Source organism: Eptatretus burgeri, chromosome 12 (assembly GCF_056783735.1).
Source record: "Eptatretus burgeri isolate ZD-2024b chromosome 12, Ebu_testis_v1, whole genome shotgun sequence".
Classification (NCBI taxonomy): Eukaryota; Metazoa; Chordata; class Myxini; order Myxiniformes; family Myxinidae; genus Eptatretus; species Eptatretus burgeri.
The window spans coordinates 36211698-36235475 of record NC_140972.1 but is presented as its reverse complement, the minus strand read 5'-3'; the positions used below and the strand labels follow the sequence as shown (position 1 = coordinate 36235475).

The window sequence follows — 23778 nt, the reverse complement described above, 5'->3', positions numbered from 1 at the left end:
TCAACCGATTTTGATGAAACTTGACTGGTACGTTCATACCAGGATCTAGTTGTATGCTTTTGAGCACCGTTGCTATGGACGCCACCGTTGCATAGCAAGGGGACTATGAATTTTTTTTTAAATCCGAAAAAAAAAAAATTTTCGAAAATAAAAAAATCGGCTTCCGCACTTTTATGCGCACTATAATCAACCTCTTTGTCAAAAATTTTCAGCCCGATCCGTCAAAAACTGTATGTTTTGTATGTCTGTATGTCAAACTGTATGTATGTCAAAAACTGTATGTCGTAATTATATAGCAACCACCCATGTCGCCTACCGGCTTGTCTGTCCGTTTGTTTGTTTTTGTGTAGGATATCTCAAAAGGTTGTGGACAGGTTCGATTTTGGTGAAGATCCGGATCCAGATCCGACCACAAGAACTTTTTAATTGATCTTCACCATTGAGAGATAGGGCCAAAAACGATACATAGCACGATATCTCAAAAAGTTGTGGACGGATTCGGACGAAACTTGTTGGACACGTTGTGTGTGTGTGGCAAGGACAAAATGATTCGTTTTTTGGAGAAGATCCGAATCCGGATCTGGATACGAGAATTATTTAATTCTCAAAGTGATTCTCCACCATTGAGAGACAGGGCCAAAACCGATATAGTACTGTAAAGCATGATATTTCAAATATGTATTGGACCCCGATATGTTCTCGTGGATAAGGCATTATGTGGTGGAGGTATGCGCTCTACCGAGTGTCCTGGTTTTGTATATGTAATGAAAGGATTCTATGTTGAACAGCACGTACATGCTTTACGAGGAATGAGCTTGTGTTTACACGGAAATTAGTGCAAGCATATTTTTCCTTGGAGATTCAAATGTATATTCAATCATTCATCTCTTCCATGAAAATGTAATGCATGTGTGGAGAGATAAAATTGAAAATAGATTGAAACATTAACCTAGGACCATCATGCTATTATTAATTTTTAAAAAGACACTTGTTTGTATACGGTGCTGTTCCAGAATAAAATGGACATCTCTGATTGTAAACAAATTTTAATCTGTGATTATGAACACAATCAAATGGATTACAGATGTTAGTATCTGGAGGCATATCCTTTGGCATCACACAGTGTTTGAACCTGTGAAGGTGTCAAATTGATGATTTTCTGTATGACAACCTGATCCAGATTTTGACAAATATTGAGTAGATTTTGTTGCACTTCTTGCATAATATTTGTCAGAGGTCGGTTTTTCCACATCTCTCGATGTATATCTCCACAAGCGTGTTTGATGGCTTTCATGTTGAAGGATTCTGTGGTACCAAGGAAAGAATCTGCAGCCAATATGGGACTTTCAAAATGACGTATTCCACTGCAGAATGCTCGGTGTGCATACACAAATGGTAGCGTTTAGGGCATCATATAAAGTATATAGTGTGTGGGAGATAAGGATTGTTACCTAAAATGGCTCACATAGCTTCGAAAAGAAGCTGAAAATATGTGCAAAAGTACCTGAGAGAAAGGGCTGTGCCTCTGCCTCAACACAATGACAGACTTGGCGAACTTCCTCAGATTGGCAAATGGGCAGCGGTCTGTACTGCAGACTCTTGGTCATGTGGGCGGTGCAAGACCCAAGTTGGCGGGTGTGTGCTTCACAACCTCACGATGGCTACCACTCAATGAATGAACTGTGTATCTGGATTAGGCGCTTCTGAATACTAATGGGAAGGACATATCTGGGGCTTATGAATGTACATGGTAAGTTTTAAATGATGATATTTACTGTTAATCATGTTGGGGGAGGGGGGGTAGCTAGAGGAGCTGGAAGGGTTGTTATAAATGTATTGTTTGTTTGGTTCCAGGGTTCCAAAAGATAAATTATACTAGATTTTTGCATCTTTTGTTAAAAGGTGAAGAGCGTGTGTGTGTGTGTGTGTGTGTGTGTGTGTGTGTGTGTGTGTGTGTGTGTGTGTGTGTGTGTGTGTGTGTGTGTGTGTGTGTGTGTTATATACAGTATATCCACTGCATCCAATCACTTGTATCAACAGGAAATTACAGGAAATCAACACCTCAGTCTCATCCACGGATATATGTCATATTTCCTATCTTTCCATTTGTCTGAATTGCATTCAGGAACAAAATAATTATGATTTACCATTTTGTAATTGGCACTTTCATCTAAATGCGGAAGATTATGTTAAAAAAATGATTTGAATCACAGATTTCACACGAGCAATGGCAGGTTAAAAGTGCCTGACGAGCAGACCAGTTACTGAAAATCACACACACACACACACACACACACACACACACACACACACACACACACACACACACACACACACACACACACACACCGCAACACAAAAGGTCTCGTATAGCATACATACATCATTTTGAAAATTCTTTATTCCGTGTCTTCGAGACGGGGGGGGGGCGTGGGGGGAGGTCATGGAAAAGGTGACTTTTGCCAACTAATACACAGGAGCCAGAAGAAAATCTAGTCCATGTTTGGCAAAAACTAAACTCAATGAGGTTGTCACATTTAAACTCATTGATTAAATATTTCCAGTAGGTCAAGCACTGTATGATGCCCAAGGAGATGCCACCAAATTCTACATGGAGTCCATTTGATGGGATTAATATTGCAGATTGTTAAAACAAAGTTTGTTTACAATCAGTTGTGGTTTGGTATCACAGAATGTTAAAATGAAGTGTGTTTACAATGAGCACAGTGGGTTGATATCAGAGATTGTTAAAATAAAGTTTGTTTACAATCAGTGGTGAGTTGGTATCATAGATTGTTAAAATCAAGTGTGTTTACAATGAGCATGAGGATGGTCCAAACTGTTACAGTAAAAAAAACTAGAGGGGGAGCACTCGTTAGAGTGCAAAACCCCCGCCGCCAATACTGCTCGGTCACTCAAGTGAACCTGATATCCTATTCATTCAATTTGACGTCAACAGTGCTCACAGAGTTATAGTTTGCAACTTTCCCTTTTACATACTCTATTCATTCGTCATAACTAGATTCCTTGAGACAGAAATTGATTTTACGTGGGTATATCCACCTGAAGTTCCAAAATCAGCCGCAATTATAATTTTGGCATGTTTTTTGTTGGAAATCACTTATAACATGTAGAAATGCAAAAAGAAAAACGAAATTTTGTTGAAAAAAAAAGTTTTTTTTTTCTCTAACAATTTTTTTTTTGGGGGGGGGGGGGGTTGGAAAATCACTTAAAACATGTAGAAATGCAAAAAAAAAATTCAAATATTTATTCAAAATGGCCGCCATAGCGGCCATATTGGATTTTGGACCAAGTCCAAAATCTAATGGCATGATCCTTGGACCAGACCTAACTCCCCCACCAAGTTTCGGCGAAATTCGTCAAGGAGTTTTTCCGTAATACTGTTCACAAACAAACAAACAAACAGAAAGGGGTGAAAAGAGTAACCTCCGATCTTCGATGGTGGAGGTTAATGATGTTGGTCAAATTATTTCTCCACATACCTTATTTTTGTCCACGAGGGTTAACTTACACATGTATGGAATTTGAGCTCGATTTGTGGATATTTAGAGGTCACCCCAAGCATGTCCCTATAATATATATACATTATATATGTATATATGGTTGCCAAATAGTTACACATTTTGCCTCATGATCACAGGGAACTCTTTGAATCACACTGTTAGGAAAACTAACCCTAACCCTAACAAAGGAAAAGATGGTCCAGAACCTACAGCGTCCACAGTTACCTGACTGTCCTCGGCGGCTACAGATCAAGGATAAAGGGGAACACCTCAAGTTGGAGGACCTTGTGACAAAAAGGACCAGTTCCTTCTTTGATAGAAGGTGGAATAGCAACTTCTCAAACATTCTTGAAGAAACCTCCTGGTCAGTGGACAGATGATCCATTGTACAATGACCTAAGGGCTTGGTCCTTTCAGCTCAAAGTAGTAAATGACACTGCGGAACGGGGCATCAGCCGAATTCGAAAATATAATGCAACATTAACCAAGGATGAGGACAATTCCTGCTTAGACTGGTATCAAACCACCATAAGATGATCCCGACTCCAACTAAAGCAGCAGTACAATCATAAATTGTTACGTTACAAACATTTGTATCATATCATATGTGGGACCCTTGATTTCGGAATAAAATGGGGTGACCCCTAAATATTGTTTTCTTGAAGAAAAATTTTGTGTGCTCTTTAGTTATATATGAAGGCATAAAAATAGCCTTGTGGAGAGAGGAAATGTGTTCATTATTTTTCTGGACCACCCTAATAAGCATGGTGGGTTGATGTCAGAGATTGTTAAAATAAAGTTTGTTTACAATCAGTGGTGGGTTGTTATCAGAGATTGTTAAAATAAAGTTTGTTTACAATCAGTGGTGGTTTGGTATCACAGATTGTTAAAATTAAGTGTGTTTACAATTAGCACGGTGGGTTGGTATCACAGATTGTTAAAATCAAGTGAGTTTACAATGAGCACGGTGGGTTGGTATCACAGATTGCTGAAATAAAATGTGTTTTCAATCAGTGGTGGGTTGGTATCATAGATTGTTAAAATCAAGTGTGTTTGCAATGAGCATGGTGGGTTGATATCAGAGATTGTTAAAATAAAGTTTGTTTACAATCAGTGGTGGGTTGGCATCACATAATGTTAAAATTAAGTGTGTTTATAATCAGTCGTGGGTTCGTATCACAGATTGTTAAAATGAAGTGTGTTTACAATGAGCACGGTGGGTTGGTATCACAGATTGCTGAAATAAAATGTGTTTACAATCAGTCGTGGGTTGGTATCATAGATTGTTAAAATCAAGTGTGTTAACAATCAGTCGTGGGATGGTATCATATATTGTTAAAATTAAGTGTGTTTACAATGACCACGGTGGGTTGGTATCACAGATTGCTGAAATAAAATGTGTTTTCAATCAGTGGTGGGTTGGTATCATAGATTGTTAAAATCAAGTGTGTTTACAATGAGCATGGTGGGTTGGTATCACAGATTTCTGAAATAGAATGTGTTTACAATCAGTTGTGGGTTGGTATCATAGATTGTGAAAATCAAGTGTGTTTACAATGACCACGGTGGGTTGGTATCACAGATTGCTGAAATAAAATGTTTTCAATCAGTGGTGGGTTGGTATCATAGATTGTTAAAATCAAGTGTGTTTACAATGAGCACGGGGGTTGGTATCACAGATTGCTGAAATAAAATGTGTTTACAATCAGCTGTGGGTTGGTATCATACATTGTTAAAATTAAGTGTTTTTACAATCAGTCGTGGGATGGTATCATAGATTGTGAAAATCAAGTGTGTTTACAATGAACACGGTGGGTTGGTATCACAGATTGCTGAAATAAAATGTGTTTTCAATCAGTGGTGGGTTGGTATCATAGATTGTTAAAATCAAGTGTGTTTACAATGAGCACGGTGGGTTGGTATCACAGATTGCTGAAATAAAATGTGTTTACAATCAGTCGTGGGTTGGTATCATAGATTGTTAAAAGCAAGTGTGTTTACAATGAGCACGGTGGGTTGGTATCACAGATTGCTGAAATAAAATGTGTTTACAATCAGTCGTGGGTTGGTATCATAGATTTTGAAAATCAAGTGTGTTTACAATGACCACGGTGGGTTGGTATCACAGATTGCTGAAATAAAATGTGTTTTCAATCAGTCGTGGGTTGGTATCATAGATTGTTAAAATCAAGTGTGCTTACAATGAGTATGGTGGGTTGATATCAGAGATTGTTAAAATAAAGTTTGTTTACAATCAGTGGTGGGTTGGTATCACATAATGTTAAAATTAAGTGTGTTTACAATCAGTCATGGGTTCGTATCACAGATTGTTAAAATTAAGTGTGTTTACAATGAGCATGGTGGGTTGATATCACAGATTGCTGAAATAAAATGTTTTTACAATCAGTCGTGGGTTGGTATCATAGATTGTTAAAATTAAGTGTGTTTACAATGAGCACGGTGGGTTGGTATCACAGATTGCTGAAATAAAATGTGTTTACAACCAGTTGTGGGTTGGTATCATAGATTGTGAAAATCAAGTGTGTTTACAATGACCATGGTGGGTTGGTATCACAGATTGCTGAAATAAAATGTGTTTTCAATCAGTGGTGGGTTGGTATCATAGATTGTTAAAATCAAGTGTGTTTAGAATGAGCACGGTGGGTTGGTATCACAGATTGCTGAAATAAAATGTGTTTACAATGAGTTGTGGGTTGGTATCATAGATTGTGAAAATCAAGTGTGTTTACAATGACCACGGTGGGTTGGTATCACAGATTGCTGAAATAAAATGTTTTCAATCAGTTTTGGGTTGGTATCATCGATTGTTAAAATCAAGTGTGTTTACAATGACCACGGTGGGTTGATATCACAGATTGCTGAAATAAAATGTGTTTACAATCAGTCGTGGGTTGGTATCATAGATTGTTAAAATCAAGTGTGTTTACAATTAGTCGTGGGATGGTATCATAGATTGTTAAAATCAAGTGTGTTTACAATGAGCACAGTGGGTTGGTATCACAGATTGCTGAAATAAAATGTGTTTACAATCAGTCGTGGGTTGGTATCGTAGATTGTGAAAATCAAGTGTGTTTACAATGACCACGGTGGGTTGGTATCACAGATTGCTGAAATAAAATGTTTTCAATCAGTTTTGGGTTGGTATCATCGATTGTTAAAATCAAGTGTGTTTACAATGACCACGGTGGGTTGGTATCACAGATTGCTGAAATAAAATGTGTTTTCAATCAGTCGTGGGTTGGTATCATAGATTGTTGAAATCAAGTGTGCTTACAATGAGTATGGTGGGTTGATATCAGAGATTGTTAAAATAAAGTTTGTTTACAATCAGTGGTGGGTTGGTATCACAAAATGTTAAAATTAAGTGTGTTTACAATCAGTCATGGGTTCGTATCACAGACTGTTAAAATTAAGTGTGTTTACAATGAGCACGGTGGGTTGATATCACAGATTGCTGAAATAAAATGTGTTTACAATCAGTCGTGGGTTGGTATCATAGATTATTAAAATCAAGTGTGTTTACAATTAGTCGTGGGATGGTATCATAGATTGTTAAAATCAAGTGTGTTTACAATGAGCACAGTGGGTTGGTATCACAGATTGCTGAAATAAAATGTGTTTACAATCAGTCGTGGGTTGGCATCGTAGATTGTGAAAATCAAGTGTGTTTACAATGACCACGGTGGTTTGGTATTAGAGATTGCTGAAATAAAATGTGTTTTCAATCAGTGGTGGGTTGGTATCATAGATTGTTAAAATCAAGTGTGTTTACAATGAGCATGGTGGGTTGATATCAGAGATTGTTAAAATAAAGTTTGTTTACAATCAGAGGTGGGTTGGTATCACATAATGTTAAAATGAAATGTGTTTACAATCAGTCGTGGGTTGGTATCACAGATTGTTAGAATTCAGTGTGTTTACAATCAGCACGGTGGGTTGGTATCACAGATTGCTGAAATAAAATGTGTTTACAATCAGTTGTGGGTTAGGTGTCATAGATTGTTAAAATGAAGTGTGTTTACAATGAGCACGATGGGTTGGTATCACAGATTGCTGAAATAAAATGTGTTTTCAATCAGTGGTGGGTTGCTATCATAGATTGTTAAAATCAAGTGTGTTTGCAATGAGCATGGTGGGTTGATATCAGAGATTGTTAAAATAAAGTTTGTTTACAATCAGTGGTGGGTTGGTATCACATAATGTTAAAATTAAGTGTGTTTACAATCAGTCGTGGGTTCGTATCACAGATTGTTAAAATGAAGTGTGTTTACAATGAGCACGGTGGGTTGGTATCACAGATTGCTGAAATAAAATGTGTTTACAATCAGTCGTGGGTTGGTATCATAGATTGTTAAAATCAAGTGTGTTTTCAATCAGTCGTGGGATGGTATCATAGATTGTTAAAATTAAGTGTGTTTACAATGAGCACGATGGGTTGGTATCACAGATTGCTGAAATAAAATGTGTTTACAATCAGTTGTGGGTTGGCATCATAGATTGTGAAAATCAAGTGTGTTTACAATGACCACGGTGGGTTGGTATCACAGATTGCTGAAATAAAATGTGTTTTCAATCAGTGGTGGGTTGGTATCATAGATTGTTAAAATCAAATGTGTTTACTATGACCACGGTGGGTTGGTATCACAGATTGCTGAAATAAAATGTGTTTACAATCAGTTGTGGGTTGGTATCATAGATTGTGAAAATCAAGTGTGTTTACAATGACCACGGTGGGTTGGTATCACAGATTGCTGAAATAAAATGTTTTCAATTAGTGGTGGGTTGGTATCATAGATTGTTAAAATCAAGTGTGTTTACAATGAGCATGGTGGGTTGATATCAGAGATTGTTAAAATCAAGTGTGTTTTCAATCAGTCGTGGGATGGTATCATAGATTGTTAAAATTAAGTGTGTTTACAATGAGCACGGTGGGTTGGTATCACAGATTGCTGAAATAAAATGTGTTTACAATCAGTCGTGGGTTGGTATCATAGATTGTTAAAATTAAGTGTTTTTACAATCAGTCGTGGGATGGTATCATAGATTGCTAAAATAAAGTGTGTTTACAATGAGCATGGTGGGTTGGTTTCACAGATTGCTGAAATAAAATGTGTTTTCAATCAGTGGTGGGTTGGTATCATAGATTGTTAAAATCAAGTGTGTTTACAATGAGCACGGCGGGTTGGTATCACAGATTGCTGAAATAAAATGTGTTTTCAATCAGTCGTGGGTTGGTATCATAGATTGTTAAAATCAAGTGTGCTTACAATGAGTATGGTGAGTTGATATCAGAGATTGTTAAAATAAAGTTTGTTTACAATCAGTGGTGGGTTGGTATCACAAAATGTTAAAATTAAGTGTGTTTACAATGAGCACGGTGGGTTGGTATCACAGATTGCTGAAATAAAATGTGTTTACAATCAGTCGTGGGTTGGTATCATAGATTGTTAAAATTAAGTGTTTTTACAATCAGTCATGGGTTGTTATCACAGATTGTAAAAATGAAGTGTGTTTACAATGAGCACGGTGGGTTGGTATCACAGATTGCTGAAATAAAATGTGTATTCAATCAATGGTGGGTTGGTATCATAGATTGTTAAAATCAAGTGTGTTTACAATGAACACGGTGGGTTGGTATCACAGATTGCTGAAATAAAATGTGTTTTCAATCAATGGTGGGTTGGTATCATAGATTGTTACAATCAAGTGTGTTTACAATTTGCATGGTGGGTTGGTTTCATAGATTATTCAAATAATGTGTTTTCAATCAGTGGTTGAATCAGTGGTGGATTGGGGTGGTGCTGGTAGTGTGTGTGTTGGAGTGGTGCTGAGGTGTCGTCCACCAGACAGCGGTCTCCTTGGATTAACCTGAGGCGTTCCCTTCAGGTGGGTGCCTGGAATGTTCTATCCCCAAGAGAGGATGATCACCTGTCTCTGTTATCATCTGAGCTCACGTGTTTGGACATCGGTATTGCAGCACTCTCTGAGGTTCGAAGAGCGGATTGCAGAGAGATCATGGCGGGTGGTTACACCTACAATTGGTCTGGTCGCTGTGATGGTTACCATTCCCAAGGAGTTGCTGTAGTTTTGTCCAATAAGCTGACTCAAATGATAATTGAGGTAACACTGGTCAACGAGCATTTTATGAGACGAAGGATTAGTCACTCCTTAGGTGTCATTTCCCTGGTCTCTGCATATGCTTCGACTGAGGGGAGTGATCTCACCGTGAAGGACGCATTCTATGCCACGCTCAAGTCTGTGGTTGATCAGTTCCCCAAGTGAGATACTTTTCTAGTCTTGGGGGATTTCAATCCATCAACTGGAACTGATAGGGATGGTTATGAGACGTGTGTTGGTCCCCATGGGTCTGGAATTGTGAACCAGAATAGCTCTAAGTTCCTTGACTTTGCAAGAAGTCATTGACTTAGGGTGGCTGGATCATGGTTTCAGGACCCACAGGCTCATCACGGGACTTGGTATTCCAATGCTGGCTGTGTGGCAAAGGAGATTGACCATGTCCTCGTTGATGGTCAGTGGAGGATGATCCAGAAGTGCAGAATCTCCCAGAGTGCTCAGGTCCTCAATACTGACTACAGGCTTATTGTAGCAACTCTGAAGTTGCAGCTTAATTCCAGGATAATGGCATATCCCAGCCGAGGCTGGATGTTGGTAAGCTCAAGGATGAGGGGGCAGCTGAGGGGTTTGCGAACAGGCTGAGTGGAGATTTGGGGGGTCTGGGTGGTTTGGGGGATCCTGAAGAGTTGTAGAATGCCTTCAAGACCACCGTCCTTGATGTTGCCGGAAAATGCCTTGGAACTCACCGAAGGGCGAAGAAGAATTTTGTCTTTCAATGGACACTGGATACCATTGACCAGAGTAGCAGGGCCAGGCTGAATGGCAGACCTGAGCTGTTTCGGGAGCTGTGGCTAAAACTGTACGTACGCTAAGGGAGGACAAGGAGACCTATGTGCAAACAATCTGTGAGGGGGTAGAGTATCACCTGTGGTCAAGTGATTATCATCCTGCTTACAGGGGAATTCGCACATTGTGTTCATCCAAGCCCGTCCCTCGGTTTACTGCAGTTAGAGTGGAGGGTGGTGAGCTCATGACAGAGGAGTCCAAAGTGAAGACCCGCTGGGCCGGTTACTTTTAGCGGTTGTACCAGGCTGATTCACCAGCTGTTGAGTTGGATGTCAGGGGTGTTACAATCCCTGTCGCTGACCCTCCAATCAACTGTGGTCCACCTTTGTTTGTGGAAACACAGGTTGTGGTGAACTGGTTGAAATGGGGTAAAGCTCCTGGGATCTGTGGCATCCATGCTGAACTTCTTAAGGCTGGTGGAAATGCTGCACTCGTGTTGTTGCATGCAGTTCTCTGCTCTGTCTGGAACGCAGACATCATCCCAACTGACTGGAAGAGGGGCCTTGTTTTCCCTCTCTGGAAAGGGAAGGGTGATTGCCAAGACTACAACAATTACTGAGGGGATGCTGCTGTCAGTGCCGGGTAAGGTCTTTGCTCGGATAATTCTTGATCAGGTGCGCCACCATCTGCTTGAACACCAACATCCAGAGCAGTCAGGTTTTATACCAAAGAGGTCAACGATTGACCGTATCCTTGCTCTTCGGGTCCTCACAGAATGCAAATGAGAGTTTCGGCCGTGGCTGCTTGCAGCCTATGTTGATCACTGTAAAGCGTTTCATTCAGTGAATCGCGATGCCCTCTGGAGGATTCTTGGTCTTCATGGGGTGCCACCAAAACTGATCAATCTGATGTCTGAACTCTACTCTGGTACTGAGAGTACTGTGAGATGTGGTGGTACCATCTCTGACTTATTTCCAGTTGTTACTGGAGTTCATCAGGGGTGTACTGGCTCCTACACTTTTCAGCACTTGTATGGAATGGATTCTGTGCAGGGTATCAGAGAGATCAACCTGCGGTGCATCGTTTGGGAATGTCAACATCTCTTACCTTGATTTCGCAGATGATGCAATCATCTTTGCAGAGACTCCACATATCGTTTTGGGGACCTCGAGGTGCTGAATGAGGGGTCAGAGCCACTGGGATTACAGTTTTCCTGGGTCAAAGCTAAGATCTCGGCTTTCAATGACATCTTGGATGCTATTATCCTGTCTGTACCTGTTTGTGGCGAGGATGTTGAGGTCACGGAGAGATTCACTTACCTTGGCAGTGATATTCATGTCTCTGCTGGCTGTGAGCCAGAGGTCAACAGATGTCTGGGTGAGGACTGGAGAGTCATGGATTCACTGGATCATGGGGTGTGGTGCTGCCGGTACCTGTGCGGGAGGACGAAAGTCCAATCTTCAAGTCCTTGGTGCTTCCAGTCTTGCTCTATGGATGTGAGACTTGGACTCTGACCAGGGATCTGAGATGGAGACTTAATTCCTTTGGCACCAGGTCTCTTCGGAGAATCCTTGGCTATCGCTGGTCGGACTTTGTGCCCAACGAGCAGTTGCTGAGAGAGACTCAAATGAGATTTGTTACCTGCATAGTCCGTGAGCATCAGGCCGAGGTTACATTTGCCACGGCGGCCGTGGGGTCTCCAAAACTGCGGCCACTAGCAGTTATACGGCGGCCGCAGTATTCCACGGTCACACAATGTAGCAGTCGCATATGTTTTTACTTTTCGGGTAGCCGCACACGTATTTATAAATTGTGGAGACCGAAAACATGGGGGTGCCGTACGGTCTTTGATTTGATGTCACACGGTGACCTTAGGGCGTCGCTGCGGCGGCCATGTAATTTTCAAGGCAGACGCAAGGTGCCCGCAAGGCGACCGCAGGGGGGCCCTAAGGCGACCGTGCGGCCAGACGGACGGTAACGAGTGGGTATATATACCAGTTCATTTTTTTACTGAAATAAAAATATACCAGTATATATAACTGAATATACTATAACTATAATATACCGTGGTGCCCCCAGAATCCAAACGCCCCATTGTTTGAACAAATTGGAATCCGAACAATTTTTTCGAGAAAATTTTGCCCTAAAAACCTAATACATTTTTAAAAAACCGAACACAACGAGGCGTTCATGTGTCGATAGTTTAGGCCTGTCACATTTGCTCTACGGCGAGGATACGGCGGCCGTACGCCCTTTGAATTGACAGAAACGTTAGGCGGCCGCAGAAAAAATGAGGTGGCCTCAGGGTGGCCCTACGCCGTATGGCTATATTTTACAGGTCATAAGGTCGCCGTGGAATTATAACGCGGAGTTATAACTTTTTTCATTTCTACGTTCGCCGTAGAAATTTGACAAGCAGAAACAAAAGAACTGGTTAAAAAATAATAATAATAAATTAACCCATTCGTTACCGTCCGTCTGGCCGCACGTTCGGCTTAGGGTCCCCCTGCGGTCGCCTTGCAGGCACCTTGCGTCTGCCTTCAAAATTCTATGGCCGCCGCAGGAACGCCTTAAGGTCACCGTGTGACATCAAATCAGTCATTTACAATCGTACACGGCACACCCATGTTTTCGGTCTCCACAATTTATAAATACGCCATGCGGCTACCCGAAAAATAACAAGGACAAATGTGTCCAAGAGCAGCGTCCAAAACCTAAAAGTTTTGTCGGCTAAAAAAAAAAACAACAACAACAACTTCCGATATTTCGGCACTAGCCTTCATTAAGCCAATAGCAAAACCCGTCATAATGTATTTACGAAATTACAATACGATAAATGGAATAATCTTTAAATAGTAACGTCAACTTCGAAACTTTAAAGCAAATGTCCGAATATATTTAAAAGTTCATGATAGACGCTCTCAAAAGGCACCGTCTATGTGAGGATGTGTACATGTGCTCAGTATTTAAGGCGATCCGGATCTTGTATATACAAGAGCCTAGTCCGAGAGATTAAGGTTTTGTCTTCATAATAAGAACAAGAAGAAGAAGAACAAGAAGAACAAGAAGAACAAGAAGAACAACAACAACAACAACAACAACAACAACAACAACAACAACAACGACAACAACAACAACAACAACAACAACAACAACAACAACAACAACAACAACAACGCCGAGCTCTCTATGAACAGCGTTCGCTTCGCAAGACGCTGCTAAAAACACGACTGCTACATTGTGTGACCGTGGAAATACTGCGGCCGCCCTATAATTGCTAGTGGCCGTAAATTTTTTAGACCCTCCGGCCGCCGAGCCATATGTGACAGGCCTTACCTCGTGTTTTCACCTTCATTTGTGACGTTTGTTTTTTTGTCCAACTGCTCAAAACCATAGTCACAGATGAAGATCTGCACAACATAGGCTTGTGTTTTAATTAATAACAAAAAAAGCAATCTGATCATAAGGTGTGACGGACTGTCGGGCAAGGATTGAATTTCACAGCAAAACCAGTTGTAATTTGGAATATCCAGGATTAGGTCAGCCCGATGCGTTTGATGAAAGTGATTGTCGTTCTGCGGGCATCATGTTTGATGAGCTGCCCTGGGGGCAGCGCTCTCGCAGAGTGCGCGAGCGATTGGAACCCAGGCCGGAGCACGAGCCTGTGTGGACCTTTGGACGTGGTGATTGTACCAGTTTACATACAATACACCGCCACGAAGGTCATTTACTCATCTTATTTTACCTTAAACATGGGGAATTTCATTTAAAGTGTCTTGAAAGTGGGTTTTCTTTGGGTCCACGAACGGATTAATTCACTCCATTATTTCTTATTGGGAAAATATTTTTGGAATCTGAACTTTTTGCAATCCGAACAGCCTCCTGGAATGAATTAAATTGGGATTCTGGGGGCACTATGGTATAGGCAAACACCTATACTCCGATCTCTAGCGGTAGCGCACGGTGGACGCACGGTCGACGCAGACTGCCACGGAGGCCGTACGTAGGTGCACGGCGGGCGTAGGGGAACCATGCGTCGACCCTGCGTTGCCCGCAGGTAGTCACACAGACCGCAAGGCCACCGTACGGCGACCGTGGAAATCGTACGGCCGCCGTAATTTTTTGGGGGTTGGGAAAATTCATTTTTCATTGAGAAGAGCTTACGGCAGCCACACGAATAACGCAAGCCCACCATACGCCCTACGTACGGTCGACGTGGAACACATCTACGTCATAGCTTGGCTTGTCTAATTTCTACGGCGAACGTAGAAATGAAAAAAAAGTTATAACTCCACGCTATAATTCCACGGCGACCCTACGGCTTGTGAAATATAGCCAAATGGCGTAGGGCCTCTCTGAGGCCACCTCAGTTTCTCTGCGGCCGCCGCACGTTTCTGTCAATTCAGAGGGCGTACGGCCACCGTATCCTCGCCGTAGAGCAAATGTGACCTCGGCCTCAGCTGCGGCTGTATGGACATGTGGCTCGTTTTCCTGACACTGAACCTGCTTACAAGATTCTCTCAGCGAGGGAACCTCGTGAGTGGAGGAGGCCAATGGGCCAACCAAGTTCCTCGTGCTTGCAGAAGGTTGATCTGCATTTCAAGGAGATGGGGATGGGCGAGGCATCTGCCTGGGCGAAGGCCAGACGGAGGCTCCTGGAGTACTAGTGGAAAATTGACGCAGCGACGTACTGCTCTGGCGCATGCTCCCATTCCTGACCTGAGCTGAATCAGTGGTGGGTTGTTTTCATAGATTGGTAAAATAGTGTGTTTACAATCAGTGGTGGGTTGGTGTCACCTGTTGTTAAAATAATAAAGTGTTTTTTTAATGGTTCAGCATTCAAATTCAAAATTATTTCTTCATGTAGGAGCAATTGATTAAATTGCTCGTACATTTTGTAGACATTGTTTTATGATTATTAAATTGCCCGTACATTGTTTTATTCCAGTCAAAAATGTCAAATCTAATTCATCCACAGCTCCTGGTTCTTGTTTAATTAGTCTTTCACACTTTTCTCTTGTAATTACAGTCACATATTGACCATTTCACTTCCATGTGATATTCTCTGCAGAGACAACCAGATGTAGCCAATAAAACTCAGCAAATTGTGAACTGGTTTGAAACTACACTTTGCATAAAAAAATACAAAAATCTCAACAACAGATAAGTTTCATATCAGCAAACAACTCTGAGTGATACTTTGATGATAGAAGGGGTCTCATCATTTGATAACAGGCTTGCTTGTCAAAGCACTCCTATTTTAACGTTTTTGTTTTACACTTCACTATTGTTCCCTAACCCCTCTCCAAAAAGGTTAGAAACGGGGGACATTAAAATGAGATCCGTCCGACCAGCTGACTGATCATCTGTCCATGTACTTTTGTTTACGCGCTATTTCAAAAACCGTTGAACATTTCAATCAATTAATCAACAACATTTATTTCCTTCATCAAATACAAGACAAAACAATTAACAAAAAAAAAACTTCAAATACAATTAACAGAAGGTGGCATCAATACCGAGAAGCAATTTGCTTGTGTCGGGGATGCCGTAACAAAAACACACTCGCACATAACATTACAATCAAATTACAGAAACAATAAGCCAAGGTAGTGAGGTGCAATATAGATGGGAATAGAATTTTGATATATAATTCAAGGCAACATAAGAAAAAGAAAAATGGACTTAAATCAATCAGAGCAGTTATACGGTAAGGAATCGTAACACAAAGTCAAACATTGCTTAATCAAACTGCATGTGTAAATATTTCCAATGAGCAAACGTATTTTAAACTGCCTTTCAGACCATGCCAGAGCTTAGGGCCAGAATAATTAATATTATGCTGAAAAGTCAGTTAAATGCTTTTGGAGATGAATACAAGACATTGATCTGGTGGTGCACCGGTGAATATCATAATTAAAAACGAACGGATTACACAAATAAGAAGGGAGCTGTCTACTCACACATCTATACATTAAAATACCTTCTTGATAAAGTGTCAGATCGAAGAGTTTTAGTAACTTTAGGTGATAAAATAATTGATTGGTATCCCACATGATATTTGAATAAGTATTTTCTGAAAAAACAATTAATTTATGAAGATTCGACTGAAATGTATTACCCATACTAGAGCACAACTAATAAATGTCAGTGTGTGTGTGTGTGTGTGTGTGTGTGTGTGTGTGTCAGTGTGTCTCCTCCATTACTCCAAAACCATGAAACCTTACAGCCTGAAACTTTGCATGCATACTAAATGAACTCCACAGAAGTGCATGAGTGAAAATTGGGTGTTTGGGTTAATTTAAACACCCCTTTTGAAGATAATTAACGGCCTTATTTAATTATATCCTTTATCAGGTGCATCCTCGGCAACCTCGCTCTCGATGGGGTCTCAAGGCGTATCCTGGGTTATCTCGCTGGCGTCTGAAGCTGCCATGTGTTTTTCGACTGCTCAACCATACCTTGACTTTGAACAGGCCACAACGATTTCTTCACGACAAAGTTGGGTTTTTTTCCACTTTCGTTATTCATATTATCGAATGGCTGATCATCATATCTATGAATTGCTGGATACATTGCAATGCTTATAAACACCCGGAGACACCAGTGTTTGTGGCTTTATTTCATTTCCGCACAGGCCATAACATCAATAATCTCTTAAACCAAGCCGAATTACAAAATTTAAGCGAGAGAATTGAACTTAGCAGCAGTTTCAACTGCTAAAAATGTGTTCATTTGTCCAATTTGGATATATTTGATATTTCGGGCATCTCCTGGAGGTGTGTGTTTAATATGATGGTTCGGTGATTGCTATCGCTTGCCAAGCCAGCTGTTCTTATCAATCATTGAATTGGAATGCTTGCTTAAGTGCTTAAGCCATTTGCCAAGCGCCCTACTGTCGATAGCGGTACACTGAGTCCTGATCGGGATGTACAGTCGGCAGTTGCTACAAGGCAGAGGTATATGCATGTGGGTAGATTGGTTATTTTATATGACACAGTGTGCTTTACAAAGGTTATATGGTTTCTATTTGTGAGTTTCAAAGCAAAATACATTTGAAAACACCCAATTTCTGAGTTGTTTGCCATATTAACGAGTTTTCTAAATTATTGAGCCAAATTATTTTCACCCGTCACATGACAATTGGCGGCACATCTCTTTGAAACATCTAGTATGCAATGTTTTAAAAAATTTGGTCAATGAAATTTCCCCAAAACAAGGGTGAAAGCTACTCAAAGTTTTTGGGTTGTATACAGCACATACTGCAGTCGGTAATCACACTGATTCTCATCAGCCGATTCCTGAAAAATTGCCAATATCGACCAAGCACTGGTGTGTGTGTGTGTGTGTGTGTGTGTGTGTGTGTGTGTGTGTGTGTGTGTGTGTGTGTGTGTGTGTGTGTGTGTGTGTGTGTGTGTGTGTGTGTGTGTGTGTGTTGTTTATAAAGCATAATATATTCTCTCTACTAACTCCCATACCCCCACCACTCTCTCTCTCTTTCCCATCCTCACTCTACCCCCTCCCAATAAAGTGCAGCACCCTCCTCCCTCACCTCTCTGTCTCCTCTTCCTCTGTCTGTCTCTCTCTCTCTCTCTCTCTCTCTCTCTCTCTCTCTCTGTGTTTCTCTGGACATATCTGGCTGATGGTTATGTCTGAATTGTGGTTATCTCCATACGTATCTGGACAGTGGTTAAGTCCAGGTGGTGTTTGTCTCCAGAAGTGTCCATGCGGGAGTTTGTCTCCGGACATGTCCGGGTGGTGTTTGTCTCCAGACATGTTCGGGTGGTGTTTGTCTCCAGACATGTCGGGTGGTGTTTGTCTCCAGACATGTCTGGGTGGTGTTTGTCTCCAGACATGTCCAGGTGGTGTTTGTCTCTGCATGGCTTGGCTCCGGACATGTCTGGGTGGTGTTTGTCTCTGACCGATATTTCTAGGATGACCGGTAGAAAATGGATTTCAGACATTACGTTTTTTTCCATCTTCAATATTATTCTCTGCAGAATCATTTTGATGAGGAATATGAATCATAATTAACACTCCACCACATGTCTGCCTTCCCTTCCCCTCCTCCTCCTCACTTTCCCTCCCTCCCCACTCCTCCATTCCTCCTCACTCCCCCTCTCTCCCTCTCTCTTCCACCCCTTTCCCCTCCCCCCTTCTTTCTCCCCACTCTTACTATTCCCGTCAATGAATAACTGGTGGTGTAGTGATAAAAAAGGAAGTACAAGGCAACAGTATAACAGTCGGAGTATATTTGGGGGGGGGGGGGGACACTTCAGTCTTGAGATAATACTAATACCTTTGGAAACCTTCCTTTCAAGTTCAGGAATATGGAATTTCCATTACAATTGCCTGTCAATATAAACACCGAGGAATTGAGTCCATTCAGCTCGTGGTATCATTCAATTAGTCACCAGGATCTCAATTTGGTCTAAATCTGAAGAGTTTCTTTTTTTTACTAACAATTATATAATTACACTTTTTTGCATTAACAGATAGTCTATTTGCTCAAAACCATTCACACATTTAGAAAAGATTTTCATTGATAATCGTACTTAATGACTAGGTGCCTATCACTGTACAAAACATTTGTGTCATTAACATATAAGAAAAGAAAATGAACTTTCAGATGTGTGAATGTCATTAATATATAATGTAAACAATAATGGACCCAGAAGAGAACTTTGAGGAACTCCATAGGTAATCTTCTTAAATCCAGATTTTTGACTTCCTCTTTCTATTTATAACTTTACAAAGTGGGAATTTTTTGTCATCCAAGACATGCAATTTATTTTAAAATAAACGATATGCTTCATTGGGGTCTTCTAATAATAGAATATCATCCCAATTACTATTTCTCAAATTATTTTGTAAAAGTAATACATTCTGAATCAATTCTTCGATCAAAATGATCTTTTCTTCACTCGGTGTAGTTTTATTCTGTGAAGATGTTAGTTGAAATACAGGTAGATTGTCAGTAACATCACAATACAATAAGCCACTGGTGATAGATAAATCACATCGGTTTGTTACCATATTATCAATCAAGGTGGCTGTTGTACTTGAAATGGGTGTAGGTGGAATAATCAAGGGGACAAAAAAATTATTAAATAAAATACTGTTTCACAAAATACTGAGTTAAATTATTTATATCATATTTAAGACAAGAAAAAGTGCAATCAGAGATTGCAGACCCTTGCCAGGATTTGTTTTATGTGGTGTTTGTGTACTGATGTGTTACCCAGATTCAAAAAAAAATCAAATAATTCTGGCTGCTAGACCATGTGTCCGATCAGGTTGAAATTTAAAAACATATATTCCCCATCTCTACTAGATCATAATTGTGAAGTTTGACGTCGACTTATGAAGCGGTTCAAGAGAAAGAATTTTTCAAAGATTTTTGCTCAATCCAATATGGCTGCCATGGATAGGCGGTTTTTGTTCCTCGTGGATAGGTGGTCATATGTGTAAAGTTTTGCCTCAATCTGTTCAGCCATTTCAGAAAAGATTTTTGAAGACGTTTTAAAAAAAACAATATGGCTGCCGAATCACATGACTGATGACGTCATCAATTTTGATTTTTGTGGACCAATTTATCCCTTGATGACACAAAATTTTTCACACTGATCGGATGTAGTGTTCTACATATGCAATTATGACATCATAACAAAGGCACCTATGACGTCATTAAAAAATCACACTCATTCCCCATGAGGAGTACTTGCAATATGCCAAGTTTCAATTTTTTCCTTGTTGCGGTTTCAGAGATAGAGGTCCAAAGTTTTTCAAACATGGCTGCCACACCATATGACCCATGATGTCATAATTATCATTAAAACATTCTGCATGAGTAGTCGCACCAATGGTGAAAATGTCGTCTCAATCCGTCGAGCAGTTGCAGAGAAAAACACGAAAGTTCTGTGCAGACAAACAAACAAACAAACAAACAAACAAACAAACAAACAGACCCAAATGCAATACCTTCTCCTTCAGAGAGGGTAATAAAAAGGAAGAACAGACAGCATTGCTCTGAACTGTGATTACCAAGAGACAAGATTAAACAGGGGTCACCACTCCTGGAAGAGACCCAAAACAGAGGGGCGAGAGGTTGTTGCACCCATGGCTGAACATATCCGAGCAAACAAATATGGAAGAGAACATTCACAATGATGCTCCTTCAAGTGCAACCGTGTGAGTGAATTGTGTCTTTTAGAAAACAATTAAAAGACAGTCACCTCCATATTTGCCGGATATAATCGTGCACCCCCACCTACACTGCGGTCCCCTATCCCTCATTACTTCTGATTAAAATAAAGAAATGAAGACAAGCAAAGGCATTGGTAGTGTTAGTGCTTTGATGACAAAGTTCTGTGCCAAACGATCTGGGTGGTATTACAACGCAAGCCTTCCACCATCATTTTATCGCAGATCTGGGTGAAGCAAGATTCCTCAGAAGGTGTCAACTTCTCAAAAAATCATGCAAGTTGTTCTTCAGCTGCATAATCTTTTTTTAAATCACATCACTTTATTGCCTTATGTGTACGTCACCGAATGTGAAATGAAACATCTTATGAAAATGGGACAAATAAGATGAGATAAGGAGTCGAGGCCATAACTTCTACAGCATGTGCGACAGCAATGGTGCTGAGATCATCTCTTTTTTTTTTCTTTTTGAGCTTCTGCATTAATGTGGAACATAACAACCGGCAGAGTATCAATGCTTAAGTGTGAACCGTAACGGTCCTATTTATATTGCAGGTAGGAATCACTGTCATGGGGCCTCTCATGCAGCGTGCGCACCTGTCTGAAGGAGCACGGACGTCTCTGCACCGTGAACGCATGCCGGCACAGCTCACACCGAGAGGAGTTGGAAGTGGAAAGCCATCGCTCGAGGCAGGAGCGGTGCACAGCACCAAGAGAACCTGAGCAGTGGCAAGGCGCGAGCAAAGAGCCAGGGAGTGCGGTCCCGTCACTCCCGCTCGCACCGGCCTCGTGGCAAATGCGGCACATGGGCGGTTCACCAGACATGAGGCTGGGATTCAGCGGGATGAAGCAAAGACAATAAAGGAGGGGGGTTTAAGACAGTGGGAAATGGGGGAAAAAGGGAAGAAAAGAAAAGTAAAATGAAAGAAAAGAGAGAATAAAGGAGACAGAATCAGAAGCACACAAAGCAGGCCCAGAGACAATAAAGGGTGAGTATGAAGTCTTGGATTATGCTCATAACGGTGAAAGCAAACGTCGACTGAAAAACAACCTGAAATTGTATTATACGTATCCAATGATGCAAAAACAATGATATGTCCTAACACATAGACTTTGTCTCAAACGTAATGTCATTAAACTGCGATGTCTACACGACGACACGTAATATTACCTGCCGTGAGAACATGACAGTGCCGCAAAATACACAGCGGATCACCAACATTCTGATTATTGTGCAGCACCATTTACAGTGTGCATGGTAATTGGAATGCCTGAACAAATCTGTAAACATTGAGAGAGCTTTCAGCATGCACTGCACACACAAACACAGCACAAGTCTATGCCAATTAGGAGAAGACAGCATGTTTGTGACACATGCAGCTCACAGAAATATTCCAGGAAGAAAGCAAAACATATTGGCTCTCTTCCAGACCAAACTGGGCATTTTGATGAAAAATGTGGTGAGAAAAACCAGCAGTATAAATATGGTTGGTCAAGCACCCCCTCTCCCCACCCCACCCTTTTCCCCCCCAAAAAAACCTCAAAACAAAAAAAACAAATGCGGTACTACCAGAACACAGTGAGAATTTTCTTAAATGGCGTTGACAAGTAATTTGATTTAACAACCAGGGTTGTTAAATGTGGGATTGTTTGGATGGATCATCACAATGCTGTAGCAGTTAAGAGAAGTGAAACAGATCCACAACCTGGTGGCACAGAAGGTTAAAGCTAAGGTGTAAAATAATATTACAATGTCGTTTTCATCAAATAGCCACTTTGTTTGGTCTTGATATCAGAACAAAACAGTCGGTTTGCTTTTACAATCCCTACGCTTGTGCAGCGACAAAATGACAGCAGCTCTCACCCTGTTGTGTTGCAAGAAGCACATATCCTGAATCTTAATTTAGATCACCAGGTAGCCTCCTGGGTGATCTGGGGGGGTTTGCTGTGTTATTATGGTGATAAAATATATTCAAGGCATTGTTATTCTTTAATTGGTTTTCAAACAAAATACGTACTAATGATGACCATAAACATTACATAGCAAAATAATCTCAAACATCGATAACACTGGTTTACAAAAATAAATAAATCATTCTGAGGCAAGCATGTCAATAGGTGTTTCTGACTAATTTTGATATGCTGAATTCAAATTTCTAAACAGTTTTGCTCTATCACGTCTAGTTTTTTTGCTTTCACATATCCCATTTTTTTTTAATAATATAATGTGTTTATTTGATATATCCAAATGGCATATTACAGAACGAAACAAAACATAGACACAGAACACTGACAGAACAAAATATTACTATTACTTGGATATAAGCATATATACACATCAAAGTACTACAGACAGTCAGAAGTGAGTCTTTTTGGAGGATCTGGTGTTCTTGGCCTTCGGGATGTCGCGCAGTAGCATCCAGCAGAAGTCCCCCCATCATGCTGGGGTTCCACTTGCCTTGGGAGTTGCTCTCCATCTTAGCAATATCTTGGTGGAACCTTTCCCCATGTTCGTCACTTACTGCTCTGAGGTTTGGGGGAAGAAGTTGAGGTGGGAGTGGAGAAAGTGAATCTTGAGACATTCGGCATCCTATATCCTGATAAGCCTGCTACAACTTCTCGACACGCATTTGGTAATCTAGTGCCCGTGTGTTACCAAGGAAGCCATGGCAGACTGACTTAAATGCTTCACATGCTCTCAGTCCCTTCAAGGTGAGCTTCTCCTCGAATACCTCATCCTTCAGCACCTCCCTGATCTGAGGTCCGACGAAGATGCTCTCCTTGAGCTTAGCAGAACTGAGACCTGGGAACAGAGTGCACAGGTGTTGGAAGGCAGCACCATCCTTGTCCATGGCCTTCACGGAATTCTTCATGAGGCCAGGCTTGATATGAAGAGGGGGAAGAAGCACCTTGTACATGTCCACCAGAGGATTTTCTTGGACACTGTTCCCCAAGCACTAAAATGCTCCTAGACCCCCAGTCCTTCTGCGTGTAGTGCTTGGACACAGCCCGACTGTCCCAGAGACAGAGAAAGCAGCAGTACTTCGTGGAGCCCGCCTGCATACCCATACCCTGCATACCAGTACTAACCCTAACAAAATAAACAATTACCATATATATTGTCACGTGAATCGTCACAAAATCACAATATAAACCTATATGTAATGTA

The 23778-nt window shown here is 40.9% G+C and overlaps 1 protein-coding gene across 4 annotated transcripts in view; it reads right to left on the bottom strand.

The window, feature by feature from the left end:
- Positions 1 to 23778, bottom strand: part of LOC147015414 (E3 ubiquitin-protein ligase MARCHF3-like) — a 223654-nt gene that overhangs the window by 116557 nt on the left and 83319 nt on the right. For all 4 annotated transcript variants that reach the window (XM_085850146.1, XM_085850147.1, XM_085850143.1 and 1 more), the window contains one exon: positions 21207 to 21438. In XM_085850146.1, coding sequence (XP_085706272.1) covers positions 21207 to 21438 — 232 coding nt within the window. The remainder of the gene's footprint in view (positions 1 to 21206; positions 21439 to 23778) is intronic.